Source organism: Pelmatolapia mariae, linkage group LG5, assembly GCF_036321145.2.
Source record: "Pelmatolapia mariae isolate MD_Pm_ZW linkage group LG5, Pm_UMD_F_2, whole genome shotgun sequence".
Taxonomy (NCBI): domain Eukaryota; kingdom Metazoa; phylum Chordata; class Actinopteri; order Cichliformes; family Cichlidae; genus Pelmatolapia; species Pelmatolapia mariae.
Genome location: NC_086231.1, coordinates 4133099 through 4151171, shown reverse-complemented (window position 1 = coordinate 4151171; position 18073 = coordinate 4133099). Strand labels below are relative to the sequence as shown.

The 18073-nt window shown below is 43.7% G+C and overlaps 1 protein-coding gene across 1 annotated transcript; it reads left to right on the top strand.

Moving 5' to 3' along the window:
- The first annotated feature begins 3454 nt into the window (after positions 1-3454).
- Positions 3455-5108, top strand: LOC134626895 (granzyme B-like). Its single transcript, XM_063472788.1, has 5 exons — positions 3455-3524; positions 3609-3756; positions 4077-4209; positions 4415-4669; positions 4785-5108. The coding sequence occupies exons 1-5, from the start codon at positions 3467-3469 to the stop codon at positions 4962-4964; spliced, it is 774 nt and encodes a 257-aa protein (XP_063328858.1). The 5' UTR covers positions 3455-3466; the 3' UTR covers positions 4965-5108.
- Positions 5109-18073: the final 12965 nt, after the last annotated feature.

Sequence of the window (18073 nt, the reverse complement as noted above, 5' to 3'; positions counted from 1 at the left end):
GACCCCGAGATACTTGAACTCTTCCACTTGGGGCAGAAACTCATCCCCGACCCGGAGTGGGCACTCCACCCTTTTCCGGCTGAGAACCATGGCCTCAGATTTGGAGGTGCTGATCCTCATTCCCGCTGCTTCACACTCAGCTGCGAACCGTTCCAGTGCGAGCTGGAGGCCTTCACTCGATGAAGCCAACAGAACCACATCATCCGCAAAAAGCAGAGATGAGATTCTGAGGCCACCGAAGTGAAAGCCCTCCGCCACTTGGCTGCGCCTAGAAATCCTGTCCATAAAAATTATGAACAGAACCGGTGACAAAGGGCAGCCCTGGCGGAGCCCATCACCCACCGGGAACGAGTCCGACTTATTACCGGCAATGCGAACCAAACTCTTGCAACGGTTGTATAGGGATCGAATGGCCCGTAGCAATGGGCCAGACACCCCATACTCCCGCAACACCTCCCACAGGACACCCCGAGGGACACGGTCGAATGCCTTCTCCAAGTCCACAAAACACATGTAGACTGGTTGGGCAAACTCCCATGCACCCTCAAGTATCCTCGAGAGGCTAAAGAGCTGGTCCAGTGTTCCGCGACCAGGACGAAAACCGCATTGTTCCTCCTGTATCTGAGGTTCGACTAGCGGACGAACTCTCCTTTCCAGCACCCTGGCATAGACTTTCCCAGGGAGGCTGAGGAGTGTGATTCCCCTGTAATTGGAACACACCCTCCGGTCTCCCTTCTTAAAGATGGGGACCACCACCCCGGTCTGCCAGTCCAGGGGTACTGCCCCTGATCTCCACGCAACATTGCAGAGGCGTGTCAACCAGGACAGCCCTACAACGTCCAGAGCCTTCAGGAACTCGGGGCGGACCTCATCAACACCAGGGGCTCTGCCACCAAGGAGTTGTTTAACTGCCTCAGTGACCTCGCCCCCGGAAATTGGCGGGTCATTCCCCTCATCCCCAGACTCTGCTTCCTCCTCGGAAGACGTGTCAGTGGGATTAAGGAGGTCCTCGAAGTATTCCTTCCACCGCCTGACAATTTTCTCAGTCGACATCAGCAGCGCTCCGCCAGCACTATACACAGTGCAGGTAGAGCACCGCTTTCCCCTCCTGAGACGCCTGACGGTTTGCCAGAATCTCTTCGAGGCAGTCCGAAAGTCTTTTTCCATGGCGTCTCCGAACTCCTCCCACACCCGAGTCTTTGCTTCAGCCACTGCCCGAGCCGCATTCCGCTTGGCCTGTCGATACTTGTCAGCTGCCTCCGGAGTCCCACAGGCTAGCCAAGCCCGATAGGACTCCTTCTTCAGCCTGGTGGCTCCCTTCACCTCTGGTGTCCACCATTTGGTTCGGGGATTACCACCACGGCAGGCACCAACCACCTTGCGGCCGCAGCTCAATGCAGCAGCTTCGGCGATGGAGATGCTGAACATGGTCCATTCAGACTCAATGTCCCCAGTCTCCCTCGGAATGCTGTCGAAGCTCTGCCGGAGGTGTGCGTTGAAGATCTCGCAGACTGGGGCCTCTGCTAGACGTTCCCAGCACACCCTCACTACGCGTTTAGGTGCACCGGGTCTGTCCAGCGTCCTCCCCCGCCCCCTGATCCAACTCACCACCAGGTGGTGATCAGTTGACAGCTCAGCCCCTCTCTTTACCCTAGTGTCCAGAACATATGGTTGCAGGTCTGGTGATACGATTACAAAATCGATTATCGACCTGCGGCCTAGAGCATCCTGGTGCCACGTGCACATATGGACACTCTTATGTTCGAACAAGGTGTTCGTTATGGCCAAACTGTGATTTGCACAGAAGTCCAATAACAAAACACCACTCGGGTTCAGATCAGGGAGGCCGTTCCTCCCAATCACGCCCCTCCAGGTCTCGCTGTCGTTACCCACGTGAGCATTGAAGTCTCCCAGCAGGACAACAGAGTCTCCAGGTGGGGCACCTTCCAGCACCCCCCCCAGCGACTCTAAGAAGGCTGGGTACTCTGAACTGCCACTCGGCGCATAAGCGCAGATGACAGTCAGGACCCGTTCCCCGGCCCTAAGGCGCAGGGAACAAACCCTCTCATCCACCGGGAAAAAACCCCAACGTACCAGCAGCAAGCCGAGGGGATATTAGAATACCCACCCCAGCCCGCCGCCTCTCACCAGGGGCAACTCCAGACTGAGACAGAGTCCAGCCCCTCTCCAGGAGACTGGTTCCAGAACCCAAGCCATGCGTAGAGGTGAGCCCGACTATATCTAGCCGGTACCTCTCAACCTCACGCACTAACTCAGGCTCCTTCCCCACCAGAGAGGTGACATTCCATGTCCCTATTGCCAGTCTTGGCAGCCGGGGATCAGTCCGCCAGGGCCTCTGCTCCTGGCCGCCGCCCGGCACAAGGCGTTCCCAGACATGAAAACGCCTTCTAACATGAAACATAAAAACCGGAAAACACTGCCCACAACCACCAAATGGGTGGACCTCTAAATACATCAAACAGGAAACCTGGTTTAAAAAAAATATATTAATTGTCAGAGCTCAACCAAACGGTGTTGCTCATCTCTGATGGGAAAGCAGTAATAATACCATACTGAAAGTGGGTTAAAATGTTTGTTTAGGATGAAACATGAAAACAGGACAAAGCTACCCACAACCAAATAGGTGGTGCTCTGATTACAGCAAACAGAAACCTGGTTTTAGAAAGAAAATACGCACACAAATAAGAAAGAGATGTTCATTTCAGCATTTGTAACTGAACACAATCTGGAACCAAAGCATTTTTCAGCATGTGTGTGATATTCTAAGATCCAAATGTACTATTTTCTATTTATAGTCATTTCAATAAGCTGAGAGAAGATTAGTCAGTCCATGAAAGGACCAAATGTCACTGATATCAGTGGCAACAGGTCTGAGTCATGAATCCAAATTTGAAATCTTTGGTTGAAATCATCCTCAATATAGACGAGGAAGTCAGGAGAGAGGTAAAATAATGAGTGTCTACATCCATCCATAAGAAATGGTGGTACATTTCAGCCAGTGGGGTTTTTATTCATCTTGCACTACCATCTGGAAATCATCTGATTTACTCTTTCTCCAAGATCACAGCATGACAACATGACTCTTGATAAAACAATAAACAAATGTGAAAATCTTCAAGTATCTATTTAAACTCTGCAGTTTGATTTTGGTTTTTCTAGTTCCAAGCTAAAGCATCTTGTCCATCCAAAGGAAAAGACAGGGAGCATTTTTAAGTAAGCAGAAGATTTAGCAGTAGTTTGTTTGAAATTCAATACTGTTAATGAGAAATGGGTGCGCATATAACAGATGGTGATCGATAGGAGTAGTGAAGTATTTGCTGTGAAAAGTTTCAAAACCACACTTCTTACAGGAAGTGGTTAAAAGTCAGATATTAGTCGGTACAAACTGCTTAAAAGGACTGAACTGCCAGTCTCAAGTTAACAGATCGAGCATTTCACCACCGAGATGTTTGCTCTGCAACAATTTGCGGTGATTCATGTGCTGACATTCCTCGGGCAAAATGGTAAGTTGCACCATGAATACTCTTCTCCAGCCTGAGTGTGGAATATTAATTTTTTTTAATTTTCTTTCCTCCCAATGCCATTAGTCCTTGGAGGTAAAATTATAAATGGGAAAATAGCCCCAGACAACAAAATGCTGTATATGGCATCAGTGCTGGATTACAGAGGCTACCATATTTGTGGAGGATTTCTTGTGTCTGAGAACTTTGTAATGACTGCTGCACACTGTGACGTGTAAGTAATCATTCCTCCAAAGAAATTTCTAATTAGACCATTTTTTTCAAAATGTCCCAATGTCCTATATAAATATATATATAAATATATATATAAATATATGTATATATGTTTACTACTGTATAATGTAATGGTCATAATTTAAGTTACAGTTCTTCCTTCACAAACTGAAACCATAAGAATTTTTGTAAAACTTATGCTAAGATCTTGAAGTAAAATTGAATTTAACTATAAAGAAATGTATTCATATTTTATTCATCATGCTGTATATGTAACTTCAGAAAATCTACATGATGATCTTAGAATTATATTTTATTCAGGTATCCTAGATACGTAGTCCTTGGTAACCACCATCTGAGGAGTGCTGATAAGCTCGTGATACAGATTGCCGAGAAATACAAACACCCATATTATCGGGTTGTTGGCCTTGGATACGACATCATGCTTTTAAAAGTAAGGTTTATCATTTTTGTTTTCTCACATCACACAGGAAGTTTTATATTTTGGAGTATTTGCATTTACAATATGCTGATTGAAAAACACATTTCTAGTTGAGGTAAAAAGTGCTTACTTAAAAAAAACAAGATAAATGTTCTGTATTGCTGCTACATGGTTTTCACGTATTCTTAATCTTTACTCTTTAATTCTGTGCCTCTAGCTGTCTACACCTGTCCGACCAAGCAAAACAATTCAATTCATTCAACTTCCCTTCCGTGAAATGACATTAAATGAAAATGAGAAGTGTCGAGTGGCTGGATGGGGTAAGATAAACACGTACGGTAGAAGTGTTGATGACCTGAGAGTGGTGGGTGTGTCGGTCATCAGCCCACAAGTCTGCAGGGAAAGATGGGGTCATCTTCCTCCCAATGTTATCTGTGCAGGTGGATACAACACAACAAAAGGAACCTGTCAGGTATCTTTTCTCTCCTTTCCTTGAAAAGTCATTGCTAACTGCTCTGTTGTTGAGAAATATATGAGCACCCTGCATTAAGTATCACATGAACAAAATACATACTTCCTCCTTACAGGGTGATTCTGGTGGCCCTCTGGTCTGCAAGGGAATGGCTGTCGGTATTGTTTCTTACAACAAACGGCTTCCTGGAACCAAGCTGGGAAACTGTAACTATCCGGATGTCCCCAATGTCTATACGGATATCTCAAAACACCTTAACTGGATCAGGATGATTCTCAAGGGGAAAAAAAGTTAAACCTTACACAAAGCTTTGCGTCAGCACACTGTAAGTGTGGAAGCTGTGCCTCTGTCAGCGTTTGCTCTGAATGCAGAATAAAGAAAATGTTTCAAATATTGTTTTCTTACACAAAGCTTTGCTTCAAACACACTGTAAGTGTTTACAGGAAGCTGTGCCTCTGTCAGCGTTTGCTCTGAATGCAGAATAAAGAAAATGTTTCAAATATTGTTTCTGTGCACGAATAATATTTATTATGACTTCAAATAACTACCTATCTAAATAGTTTACCATGGAAAATGAATTCCATGCAATACTAATATCTCTAAACTCTTTTTCACTTCTACAGTACATTCATCCTGATTTATCTAGTACAATGAATACAAAAGACTAACTGGGGGTATTTTGGTATCACAGTGAACCACCTGATGTGGTTTTCAGTTAAATCTCTAGTAAACAAACAGAAGCTTTGACGTTTTAATACAAGTACTACATCTAACTACAGTAACTCTTTTTAAAATTAATAGTAAGATCATGAATATTGAACATCCTGGCATCTTCTCTTGGTTGGCGTGTTGGATGCCTGCCCTCGCTTCTTTTTGTTCCCACATTCTTCTTCTGTTGTCTGTCTGGCTCATCTTTTTTCTTCTTCTGTGCTCCCGCTGGCTTGGCCGCCATCTTTGGTGACCTTGCCGGTTTGGTCTTCTTCTGTTTCCCTGTTGTTTAATATTAGAAGGAGGAAATATAGAATCTGCTCTCAGTAGCAACCAGAATACAACACTGCAGATCATGTTTGCTATAAATTTGTTACTGTTAGTGTATTTCAGTTAAAATGAGATATGTCGCCTCACTTTGATTCCTAAATAAACAGCAACTCTACATAATTAATTAGAATGTAACTGAACTGAGATCAGCCCTGAGATTCATGAGGTATTTGCTTCTTTATAAAATAACTAAAATTGTACTGAAATTTATTTTTATTAAACTGTCTCAGACACGTTTTTTCTGAGACTGTTCTTCCCCAGATATCATCGCTGTCGCGTCAGGCACAGCCATCCTTTTCTGTCTTCCTGCTCTGGTCTTCAGCTCCACCTCCATGGGGTAATGGTCACTGATGCTGAGTGCCCGAGAAAGGAAATATAGTTGATAACACTGATGTTGTCCTTTACAATAAAACTGTCAAATCATTTCTATCTTTGAGCTCAGAAAAGCACACAAGTGAGTCTCACCTCATTGGTCAGCTTAAACTCACGTTTTGAAACGAGTTGGGGATGTTGGTGTTCAGCGCTGTCTCTCCATACACAACAATTCTGTTTGAGGAAGAAGAGACACATAAAAAACAAAGTTAAAAATTTTTTTCTTGATGATAACTATTAAATTCAGAGAGGTCTATTAATGCATAGTGAAAGGAAAAGCTGACTGAAAAAGAAACAGTCAATGCATCATGGGAATCCCCCGGCAGCCTTTGCCTATTGCAGCATAACTAAGGGAGGATTCAGGGTCACCTGGTCCAGCCCTAACTATATGCTTTAACAAAAAGGAAAGTTTGAAGACTAATCTTGAAAGTAGAGATAGTGTCTGTCTCCTGAATCCAAACTGGAAGCTGGTTCCACAGAAGAGGGGCCTGAAAACTGAAGGCTCTGCCTCCCATTCTACTTTTAAATACTCTAGGAACAACAACTAAGCCTGCAGTGTGAGAGCGAAGTGCTCTAATAGGGTGATATGGTACTACAAGGCCATTAAGATAAGATGGGGCCTGATTATTTAAGACCTTGTATGTGAGGAGCAGGATTTTGAATTCAATTCTGGATTTAACAGGAAGCCAATGAAGGGAAGCCAAAACAGGAGAAATGTGCTCTCTCTTTCTAGTCCCTGTCAGGACTCTTGCTGCAGCATTTTGGATTAACTGAAGGCTTTTCAGGGAGTTTTTAGCACACACTGATAATAATGAATTACAGGAATTCAGCCTAGAAGTAATAAATGCATGAACGAGTTTTTCAGCATCTGAGACAGGATGTTTCTACTTTTAGAGATGTTGCACAAATGGAAGAAAGCAGTCTTACATATTTGTTTAATATGTGCATTGAAGGACATATCCTGGTCAAAAATGGCTCCAAGGTTCCTCACAGTGTTACTGAGGAACCATCCAGAGTAAGAATCTGGTTAGACTGCTGTTTTCATGCAGGTGCTATAGAGTGCTGTTTACTAAACCAGCCACTGCCACAGATATATGCTCAGTGAATACCTCAGGCAGAAACCCAAGAAAGAGGACGAAGGCGAGGTACCATCATGGAAGGACAGGCCCCTGCACAGTATGTACCACCGGCAGATAGCGGAGGTGGCTGATATCCAGAAATCCTACCAGTGGCTGGACAAAGCTGGACTGAAAGACAGCACAGAGGCACTAATCATGGCAGCACAGGAACAAGCTCTGAGCACAAGATCCATAGAGGCTGGGGTCTATCACACCAGGCAAGACCCCAGGTGCAGGCTGTGTAAAGATGCCCCTGAGACAAACCAGCACATAACAGCAGGGTGCAAGATGCTAGCAGGCAAGGCATACATGGAACGCCATAACCAAGTGGCTGACATGGTATACAGGAACATCTGTGCTGAGTATAACCTGGAAGTCCCGAGGTCAAAATGGGAGATGCCCCCAAGGGTGATGGAGAATGACCTAGCTGAGATCCTGTGGGACTTCCAGATACAGACGGACAAAACGGTGCGACCGGTTGGGGTGAGAGAAGAAAAACAGGATAAAGACATGCTATGGAAGAGAGACAGAGATTAATAACATACATGATTCAATGCAGAGAGGTCTATTAACACATAGTGAGTGAGAAAGGTGACTGGAAAGGAAAAACTCAATGCATCATGGGAATCCCCCGGCAGCCTACGTCTATTGCAGCATAACTAAGGGAGGATTCAGGGTCACCTGGTCCAGCCCTAACTATATGCTTTTGACATCAGTGCTATTGCAACTTATAGTGTTATTGTAAACTGTATGAGAGCATGATTGTGAGTGTCCTTAGTGAAACCATGCAAACTGTGTGAAAGAGTGATTAGAGTGTGACATGAGAAAGGATTAACTGTTCTGGCAAGGGTGCAGATAGTGAATCGTCTCTCTATTTCTCTTCCTGAAATTTCCCACAGCAGACTGTGGTTTTCTAACTGGAAGGAGATCCATGTACATGAATTATTTTTGAACTGCTTCAGGCAATAAATGAGTGAAAACCTGGACTGCGACTGAAACTCTCTTTTACCTTAAATAAAAATAACACGCAACAACTGCCTATTGAATAAACATTTCTTATACGGCATGAAGAGAGCAAAGTGAACTGGAGTCAGAGTCCTTGTTTGTGTGCACAAACTTGTCCAAATAAAGGTGATTCTGACCCTTCAGGAACTCAGGGCAAACATCTGAGCAGAACTCAACTTAACTGTGAGAAGCCATTTGAAAGGCACAGAAACATGATGTGATCACTCAAGAACTTTTTTTACAAGCCAGTGTGGACAAACTTGGAAGTGAAAGGCTTCAGCCCTGCTTTGACTCAGGTAAGCCACTAAGAAAGTGATGGTGGTGGATATATTAGACCTTTCCTTTCACTTTGGTTTCAGTTTGGTTTCGTTTCAGTTTGGGCACCTGGATGTAGGGATGGGTACCGGTGTCCGGTGCCATGATGGCACCGGTTCTGACATAAACGGTAGTAACCAAACCGAAAAGCAGCGCACATTTCGGTGCTTTATTTCGGTGCTTTTTTTTTTTTTCCTGAGCCAATTCTAGCCAATCATTTTACGTTTCCGAGGATAGTAGGCGGGTCCAGGTACGTACGTTCTTTTAGAGCAGCGCTACAGATTAAAAATGCCCAAGGCCAAGCGGTCAAAAGTCTGGCTGTACTTCGCAGCAAAAGATGCAAACTCAGCAGCCTGCAACAAGTGCTTTAAGGTGATACTGTGATACTGTCAAAGGAGGTAACACCTCGAATCCGATGAAACACCTGGCGACGCATAGCGTTTTTTTAAAAGCCGAGAAATGCGCCGTGTTTGATAGCTTGCTGTGAGACCTCACACCGAGCACATCTACTGCGGGTGTGGTGCCTGTTATCGGACCTGGAGTTAGCAACATCCCCCAAAAACCCGAAGAGGAGAGTCCTGGCCCCTAGCCCTGCCAGTGTAGCAGAAATGATGACGGATGATGATGGCAGCAGCCGCCGTTCTTCTCTGCGTGAGTAGCTTAATGTTGTTCGTGTGTAATTTATGTTGAGTAGGCTAACCACGTTATTAAATTAATGCATGTAAGGTGAACTAGCAAACACTGTCTTCTTGTTTGATGGCAGATACTCCCTTCACCCTGGCCAAAAAGGCTAAAATGACCAAAAGAACAAGTGGAAAACAGTTAAACATGAGAGGTTTTTGGACCAATTTTGTGTTTTTTCCATTGTTTAAGCACTGCTTCCAGCCAAGAGTGATACCATATATGCCCTATACCTGCAGAAAAGGCTAACATTGTTATCTTTTTACAAAAAACAGCTGAACATGAGAGGTTTTTGGACCAATTTTGTGTTCTCCATTCTTTAAGCACTGGTTTGAGCACCGTTTAAGCACCGGCACGATACCCATCCCTACCTGGATGTGTAACTGTTATTGTTTGACTTAAAATAGACCCTTTTACAATGTTAACTTGAAGTCAAACTTCAAAAGTAAAAAAAACAGCCTGGCAGGTTTCCTGCCAATTCTGACCTGGCATCAAACAAACCAGTAAAATGAAAAGCAGCTCAATCACCACTTTGAAAACTAAAGCTATTTTTTAAGCAAGAAACAGAAAATAAAGAAAAGATCTCACCAATTAGGTTAAGATCAACAAACTCAAATGTCTGAAGACACAAAAGCAGAAAGAGATCCTTCACTGTCAGTGGATAGAGTACGACTGACTGAGGGTCTAAGCTGTCGGAGAGAAAGGAATCTTCTGTGCTAAACCACACAGCCACATAAATTCTCACAGACAGACTCACAGACACAGTGAGAGAAAAGTTGGTACGGATCATTTAGCATTTGAAAAACCAGGTATTTCTCTCAGGAGCGGTGGAGTCCAAAAGAGAGCTAGAAGAAAACAAGTAACAATCTAATCTTTATGTGGAAACAAACAAATAAACTGTTGTTTTTTTTTTTTTACTTGATGTGTTAATGTGAAGCAGATACATCATAAACTGGTAATTTTATATGATAAAATAATACACATAGGCAAAGTGCACACATAATCAGCACCCTGGAGGAAATGGGGGCCCTTTATGTACATAGTATACATGTATGCTTTATTTATGTTACATACTAGTATACATGTATGTAATATGAAGAATTTCAACAATGAGGATAAAGGATTTTTTTAAAAAAGCTTCTAAATGATTCAACATGTGAACATAATGTGAACTATTAATCAGATGCTTAATGTGTTCTGTGAATGTTTTTGTCAGCTGCAAAAATCTTTGAAAGAAACTTAAAGCATCCCACCAGAGATGCAACTTGATTAGAGTGGTTGGTTGAATGAAAGAGCAAGAAATAACTGGATCATCAAGGTATCAGCATCATTAATGTCATTAACCTTGGAACACCGTTTTTGTACTTCAGTTTCAGTTAGAGCTAAAAAAAATGAAATATGGCCAGTTATCAAGATGTGGTACCTTAAGTTGGGCAGCGTTTTAAGCCGTATGGAAGTGAGTGATGTTATGACCTTTCTTTATGTTCACAGACTGTACAACACTACTGACACGGACAGATGACTTCTACGTCTTATTGTTCTTTACTCTGCTTTGGGTTGCACCTCTGTTTGCTTCTGCTTCTTTATTGTTATTCAGTCATTTTAAAATGCAGCATATTTGCTTGTTTTTGGCAAACACTGTAGCAATCAAATGTTTCCGTCCTGTTAAGTACAGATTTTTGAATTCAAGAGGGCGCCAGTGTGTGTGCCGAATCGTCTACCATTCTCGTTTGTTATTGTTTTTGCTGTTGTTCCTGTGCGTTTTTCATAATGTCAACTCATTACTGATGTATGATCGACAAACTCGAGTGTCGTCTGTCTACTGCAAAATTTCTGCATTGCCATCAAGAAAGACCTGATTCCTTTGCCCCGGTCTCAGCTAGAGTACTGGCTTACCTTTGCCGGGCACCACACCCACCCTGCTGGAGAAGTTGTCACAGATGTTGTGGCAAGTGGTTAGAGGGGCTGGGGACTTTCCTTATTCAATATGGATCAGTTACTAGACTTTCTACATCCTGGTGTTCCCTGGACCCCGTGATTCCTGGCTGGTACCTGTTGCCAACTTGCACCAGGTGTCCTATCCCCATCGTTCCACTCCCTTTGATCTGCCCTGGAAAGGTGTCAACCTTGGGAATCTGCGGCATCTTGCACGGATTTCACCTACATCTCCCACTACTGCTTCTACAGACCCGGTATCCATGAGGATAGGTCTGGTGAACGCAAGGTCCATCCTGAACAAAATCTTTATCCTAAAGGAATTTTTCAGGTCCCAGAGTTTGGACTTTTTCTGCGTGACTGAAACATGAATCTCTCCGGGGGAGTCCAGTGTTTTTTCTGAATTATTACCCCACTGTTGCTCATATTTTAATACTCCAAGGTCCTTGGGTCATGGAGGAGGCTCAGCAGCTGTTTATAAATTAAGCTTGAGTTTGAGTTCGGCCACTTTCCTTTGATGCTGGATTTGATGCTATATATATATATATGTATGTATGTGTGTGTGTGTGTGTGTGTGTGTGTGTGTGTGTATATATATATATATATCGGACGTCGCCCGGATCAACAAGGTCCACGTCAACAAGTAACCCTGGCGGAAGGGGTTACATGAATAGGATGAGGGACCTATGGATGTTTCGATACCCAACATCTACAATGACGGCGAAACAACTAGTAACTCCGTGTTCCAAATTTTGAAAGAAAGGGCTGCTCTCACAGCTAAAGATTGACGAGGTACAACATAAATGCTACGGCAAGGAGGAGCCAGAACGCGACGTCAGGGGGGAGATTTCATCACCCCCACCTGAGATTGGGCACCAAGCCCCAAGTGCGATAGGAGAAGGATCGTTGAGTGCGAGAGGAACTGACCTGAAAGATAGGATCATGGCCAAGCTTGAAACCTGGACCCCCCATACCAAGACTACGTGAAGCCCCTCAGAAGGTCTGCTAGATGACGTTAATGCAGCACTACCGACGATACCTACAGCCACCATTACCGAGACTAACGAGCTGATCTACAATACGGCAGCAGTGATCAGTGAGATGCTTGTCTACAAGTTGAACAGCCACAAGGGGCAGTACCCTCCATGGAGAAGGAGGCTAGAGGGCAAGATCAAAGTAGCACGGAGGGAGGTTAGCCAACTAACGGAGTTGCAGAATGGTACGATGAAGAAGGTGCCTAAGAAGTACAGCAAGCTGTCCATACCTGAGGCCTTGGAAACTGCTAAGCAACCACTCGCAGCTTGAAGAGGTACACCAGAGAGATCGAAGGCAGGAGAATAAACCAGCTGTTCTCCACAGAAACAGCCAAGGTGTACTCTCAGTGGCAGGGGAATATGAGAACAGCACCACCAAGGCTGGAGACTGAGGAATACTGGAAAAGCATATTAGAGAAGGACACAACCCATAACAGTAATGCTCAGTGGTTAGTGGATCTGGGGGCAGACCACAGCAACCACCCTGAACAGAGACTCTGATCCATGCATTTATCACCTTGTCCGGATTATTGTAATTCTCTGTTGATTAGAATTAGCCAGGCCTCCCTCTTACGCCTACACCTGGTACAAACGCTGCTGCAGGATTTTTATCTGGTACAAGCAAACAAAAGCATGGTTTTAGTGTCCCTTCACTGGCCTCCCATTAAGTTTTGAATCCATTTTAAAATTATTTTATTTATTTTTAAGTCTCTTAAGGGTCTTGCTCCTTCTTATTTTTCTGAGCTGTCATCACATGCTCTTAGATCAGCTAACCAGGTGCTCAGGATTCATAAAATGTCCCAAAGACATTTTATGAATCCTGAGGAGACAGAGCCTTTGCTGTCAAGGCGGAAGGAATGGACTCAGGCACAGACTCAGGCCTTTTGGAAAAAGAGTTCAAAAGTTTATTTACAAAACCACAGTGCCGAATATATACAAGGTGTGGAGCAAAGGGAGCAAAGGGAACAAACTTCACGGTGCAATATATACAGGTGCGCGTTAGGGGGTCCAGGGCTCCAGGAATAGGGGAGAAATCCACACGCTCGCCACACTCCTCTTCTTGCTCGCACACTCGCTCCTCTTCTGCCACTCACACTAACTTTTGTACATGGGTTAAAAGGCAGGAGCCCATAATGAGCTCCGCCCAGGAAGACAAGGGAGTGAGGAAAGAGAGAGAGGAAGAAAACAACATGTGGCCTGGAGTGAGCCAGCTGGAGAGACACAGGGACCATGACATTTGCAGCTTTGGCTCCCAAAATGTGGAATGAGCTGCCTATGGAGGTCAGGCAGGCTCCATTTGTTTTTAAAACGCACCTTTTCGCCTTGGCTTTTAACCTAGTGTGAGTTGTCATCTAAACTTTTTACCCTTTGTATGTACTTGTACTGATTTATTATTTTATTCTTGTTCTTTTATTTTGTATTTTTTGGTCAGCACTTTGGTCAGCTGTTATGTCGATTTTTAAAGTGCATTAGAAATAAAGTGAAAGGAAAGTGAAAGTCATATTTTTGAGGGAAAACTGTATAATAACAATGGTAACAAAGTCTTAGCAACAAAGTCAGTTGTGTCACTTGATTTCTTTCTGGCTTCTCCCTGGGCAAAGCAAAATATTGAGTTCTCACACTAAGTGATTGGCTGTAGACCATTGGACAGATGGCGCCTGTGTGTTTGGCATGCCATCTATCGCTTTCTTTTATTTGTTTTATTTTATTGCTTTTAGTTAATTTTGTGCAACATGTCAGCCCTACATTGTTTTATGATTGCCAGACATTACTGGAAATAGGCTTATCTACCCAAGTTTTAGCTCAGTTTGGAAATTACAACCAAGGCTTTCTGCCTCCCGATTTGGAAGTAACACCACCACACTGGCGTTCCTTACCACTGCCACTGTGCGGAAGCGACGGAGGAGACGGGGTAACCGTGGAGGTCGCCTCGTCAAACTGAGGGCGTTTATCAATATGCGTACTTGTGCGCACTTGCGTTCTCGTGTACTCGTGATACGTCATCAGTCGGAGACCAAGTACTGTTCCAATTCGAAGTACGCATCACGCCGAGAACGCGAAAAAGTCCCGGATGTGTTCTCGATCCGCCCATTTTATCGAGCATGCATCGGTGTAGACTTGGGACAGCTATATATCCCAGAATGCATTTCGTCCAAAACTCAACAGCGGACTCCCGGCACATCGTCCCCCCCCCCGCTCGCGGACTTCTCACTACTCAGGTTAAAGAAACCCCAGCAGCTGTCTATAGTATTGGGTGTCCACTAGAATAGAAATAAAAGCGTTCTAACATCTCACCTGCTTGTTTGTATTAAGGTATGTACACGTATGTACATGTACACTATTTTTATTAATAGAGGTTTCACTACTGAGGTTAACAATGATATATAAGTCACTTAGATCACTTCTAAATGTTAATGTTTGGTTCATTTCAGTGTTTTATTTGTTCCTGAGTAAACCGGTTTGGCTGTGATTAAAGTTAAGCTTCATAACATGTTACTCACAGTTAAACTAAGAGGGGACGGCAGTAAAAACTCCGGACCTGTGACATCATCACGTACGCTGGTGTTCCGACTGTACAAATCACGAGTCCGTGCTCGCGTACTTGAGAATTGAGAAACGGCCCACGAGTCCGTGCTCGCGTTCTCGGCGAGTACGTACTCACCGAGCACGCGAGTACGTACTCGCGTACTTGGGCATTGATAAACGGCCTGAGACTCAGGATTTCTTGTTTTCCTCATGAGCTTCGCTCCATTTGTCGATCCTGCTCGCGACTCTTGGTGCCGTTGTGTGCTTTGGACCCGGTGGACTCCTGCTTGGTTCCTGTTGTGAGATCTCTCAAGAAGGGTTCTGCAAAATCGCCTCCTCTCCGACATCTGCGTTGGCATGAAGTGGAACGAACAAACCTCCGATCTGTGGATCTGGTTGTTACCGCCTCGGAAGCTCCTGAGCCAGTTCCTCTCAGGTTGGGTTTAATTAATGCCAGATCGGTGGCAAATAAGACATTCATTTTAATGGAATTTTTCTCTTCGCACACGCTGGATTTTCTTTGCTTGACTGAAACTTGGATTCCACCCGGTGAGTTAAGTGCCTTTTCTGAATTACTGCCGGCTGGCTGTGCCTTCTTTAGTGTTCCGAGAGTTTCTGGTCGCGGAGGAAGGCTAGCTGTTGTTTTTAAGGCACATCTTGACTTTAAGCAGCTATCCCCATCGACACCAGTTTTGAACTCTGTTTGTGCGAACTGGGCCACTCGTCTTCGCTGTTGTGTGCAATCGTTTATCGGCCCCCAAAATATAATAAGGAGTTTTTATCCGAGTTCTCAGAGTTTCTTGCTGACTGTGCATCACGGTATGACCAGATCCTTTTGCTTGGTGATTTTAATATACACGTCTGCTGCTGAATTCTTTTAATTTTGTTCAGTCTGTTAAAGGTGCCACTCAAGAACGTGGTCACACACTGGACTTGGTTTTATCACATGGCTTATCTGTCCGTAACCTACTCGTCGACGATGCGGTGTTCTCTGACCATATGCCTATTTTATGTGACATTGTTCTTTTTAATCCTGTTTTTAAGCGGGCTGTACCTGCTCGATGTTATCGTGCTTTTGGCTCAGATACTGCCGAGCGGAGGCTGTATGTCTCTCTGGAAGCTCTTAAGACTAGCTGGAAAGTCTATCAGAGAACAGTAAAGGCTGCCAAGCACTCCTATTTTTCCCAACTTATTGCTGCCAGCTCGCATAACCCTCGTGTTCTATATAACACTATAAATTCTGTACTTAATACAGAAGGCTATGTTCTTTTGCACTCTTCTGCAGTTATGTGCAATAAGTTTCTTAATTATTTTGTGGACAAGGTTGCTAGTTTGAGATCTCCAACTCTACCTATTGCTGACCCAGCCATGCATGGTGCTTGCTCAAGTTTTTTCTCTGCTTTTCTACCAATTGTTTTATCTGATTTAGAGAAACTTGTGTTGAATGCTAAACTGTGTGGCTCTCCAAATGACGTTGTTCCTCCCCGTTTTCTTAAGAAGGTATTTCCTACCATCGGACCACACATTCTGAACATTATTAATACTAGTCTTTCGTCTGGTCAAGTACCTAGGGAATTTAAGCATGCAGTCATACATCCTTTACTTAAGAAACCAGGCTTAGACAGTTCAATCATATCAAATTTTAGAACCATCTCTAAAATGTCCTTTCTTAGTAAGATTCTGGAAAGGATTGTTTATACTCAGTTGATGGACTACTTGGATGACTCTCAATTGCCAGAAATCTTTCAGTCCGGCTTTCACAGTATGGAGACAGCCCTCGTAAAAGTTATGAATGACATCCTGATAGCGAGAGACCGTGGCAAATATGCCGTTCTGGTCTTGTTGGACATGACCGCTGCATTTGACACAGTGGATCACAATTTGCTGATCTCTGGCTTACAGGACTGTGTGGGAATTTCTGGTTCGGCACTTTTGTGGTTAAAGTCCTATCTCTCAAATAGGACCTTTTGTGTTAAGTTGGGGTCGGCTTCATCCTCTGTGGCCCCATTCCATCTATATACAGATGACTACCAGCTTTATTTAGCTTTTAGTCATTCTGATAGTCTCCCAAGTCGACCTCTGCTTGACCTCCTTAGTGATGTTAAAGCATGGATGGCAAAAAACTTTTTAAATTTTAATGATCGGAAGACAGAAGCGATTTTATTTGGCCCAAATCGTTTTTCTCACGCTCCAGATGTTGATCTTGCAGCTTTGACTTCCCAACTAAAGAGTTCGATCACAAATCTCAGAGTAAAAATTGATTCTGCACTTACCTTTGATGACCACGTAAACGGGGTGGTAAAATCAGCATTCTATCACCTCAGATGTTTAACGAAGGTTAAACGTGCCAGTTTTTAAGTCCTTATTAAAAACCTATTTTTACTCCCTGGCTTTTAACTCTGTGGGTAACTCACATTTTTTATTAATTTTATTGCTATGTCTGGTTTCTGCTATCTTATTACTACATTTATATTTGTATTGTACAGCACTTTGATCTACCAGGTGTGTTTTTAAAGTGCTATATAAATAAATGATGATGATGATGATGAAGTGTCATATTGTGGTCTCTCAGTTCTCCCTGGCTGACATCTTCAGTTTTTATCTTGTCTCTTTCTCTCTGCTTCAGTTTCTGTCTCTCCTCTCTTCTATCTGTGATTTTTGTTGTTGTCTGTGCTCCCTGTTGGGCCTTATTCCAGGTTCCTGGCCTTGGCTCTACACACCTGACAAAATCACCCACCTGTCTCACATGATCTCATCAGCCAATTAAGGTAGTGGCTGACTCCTTTGCTTGTCTTTTTGCTTTGGGGAAACTTCTGTCTGAGGCATGCACCAAAGCACAAGTGCATGTTTTTAAGAAAAACTGCAAAAGAAATTTTCCTTGTACTGTCCCGGTCGGAATAAATGGGAGGCGGAGTGCACTGTGTGCAGAGCTGGCACATATGTTTGTGTGTCTAACAAAGGTTCTGGAGATCTTGTTGCTCACATGGACACAGAAAAACATAAAAAGGCTGTGCGAGGTGAAAATTCATCTAGTAAGTTGACTGAGTTCTTTAGTACACTTGGGAAAAACGAGGATGCTGCTGTATCTGCAGCAGAAAGTGCACTGGTCTTTCATAGTGTGAAGCATAACAATAGCTACAGATCCATGGATTGCACTAATGTGTTGCTAAAAAAAAGCATTTCCAGACTCTAACACAGCTAAAAAGTTCAACAGTGCCCGCACCAAGACTGAAGCTATTGTCAATGGTGTGATAGCGCCACATTCAGTGGAAGTCACTCATGAAGCTCTTAATGAAATCCAGCACTGTGGCATTGCTACAGACGGAAGTAACCATGGAGCAGAGAAAATATTCCCAATTATAATTCAGTACTTTGACTGG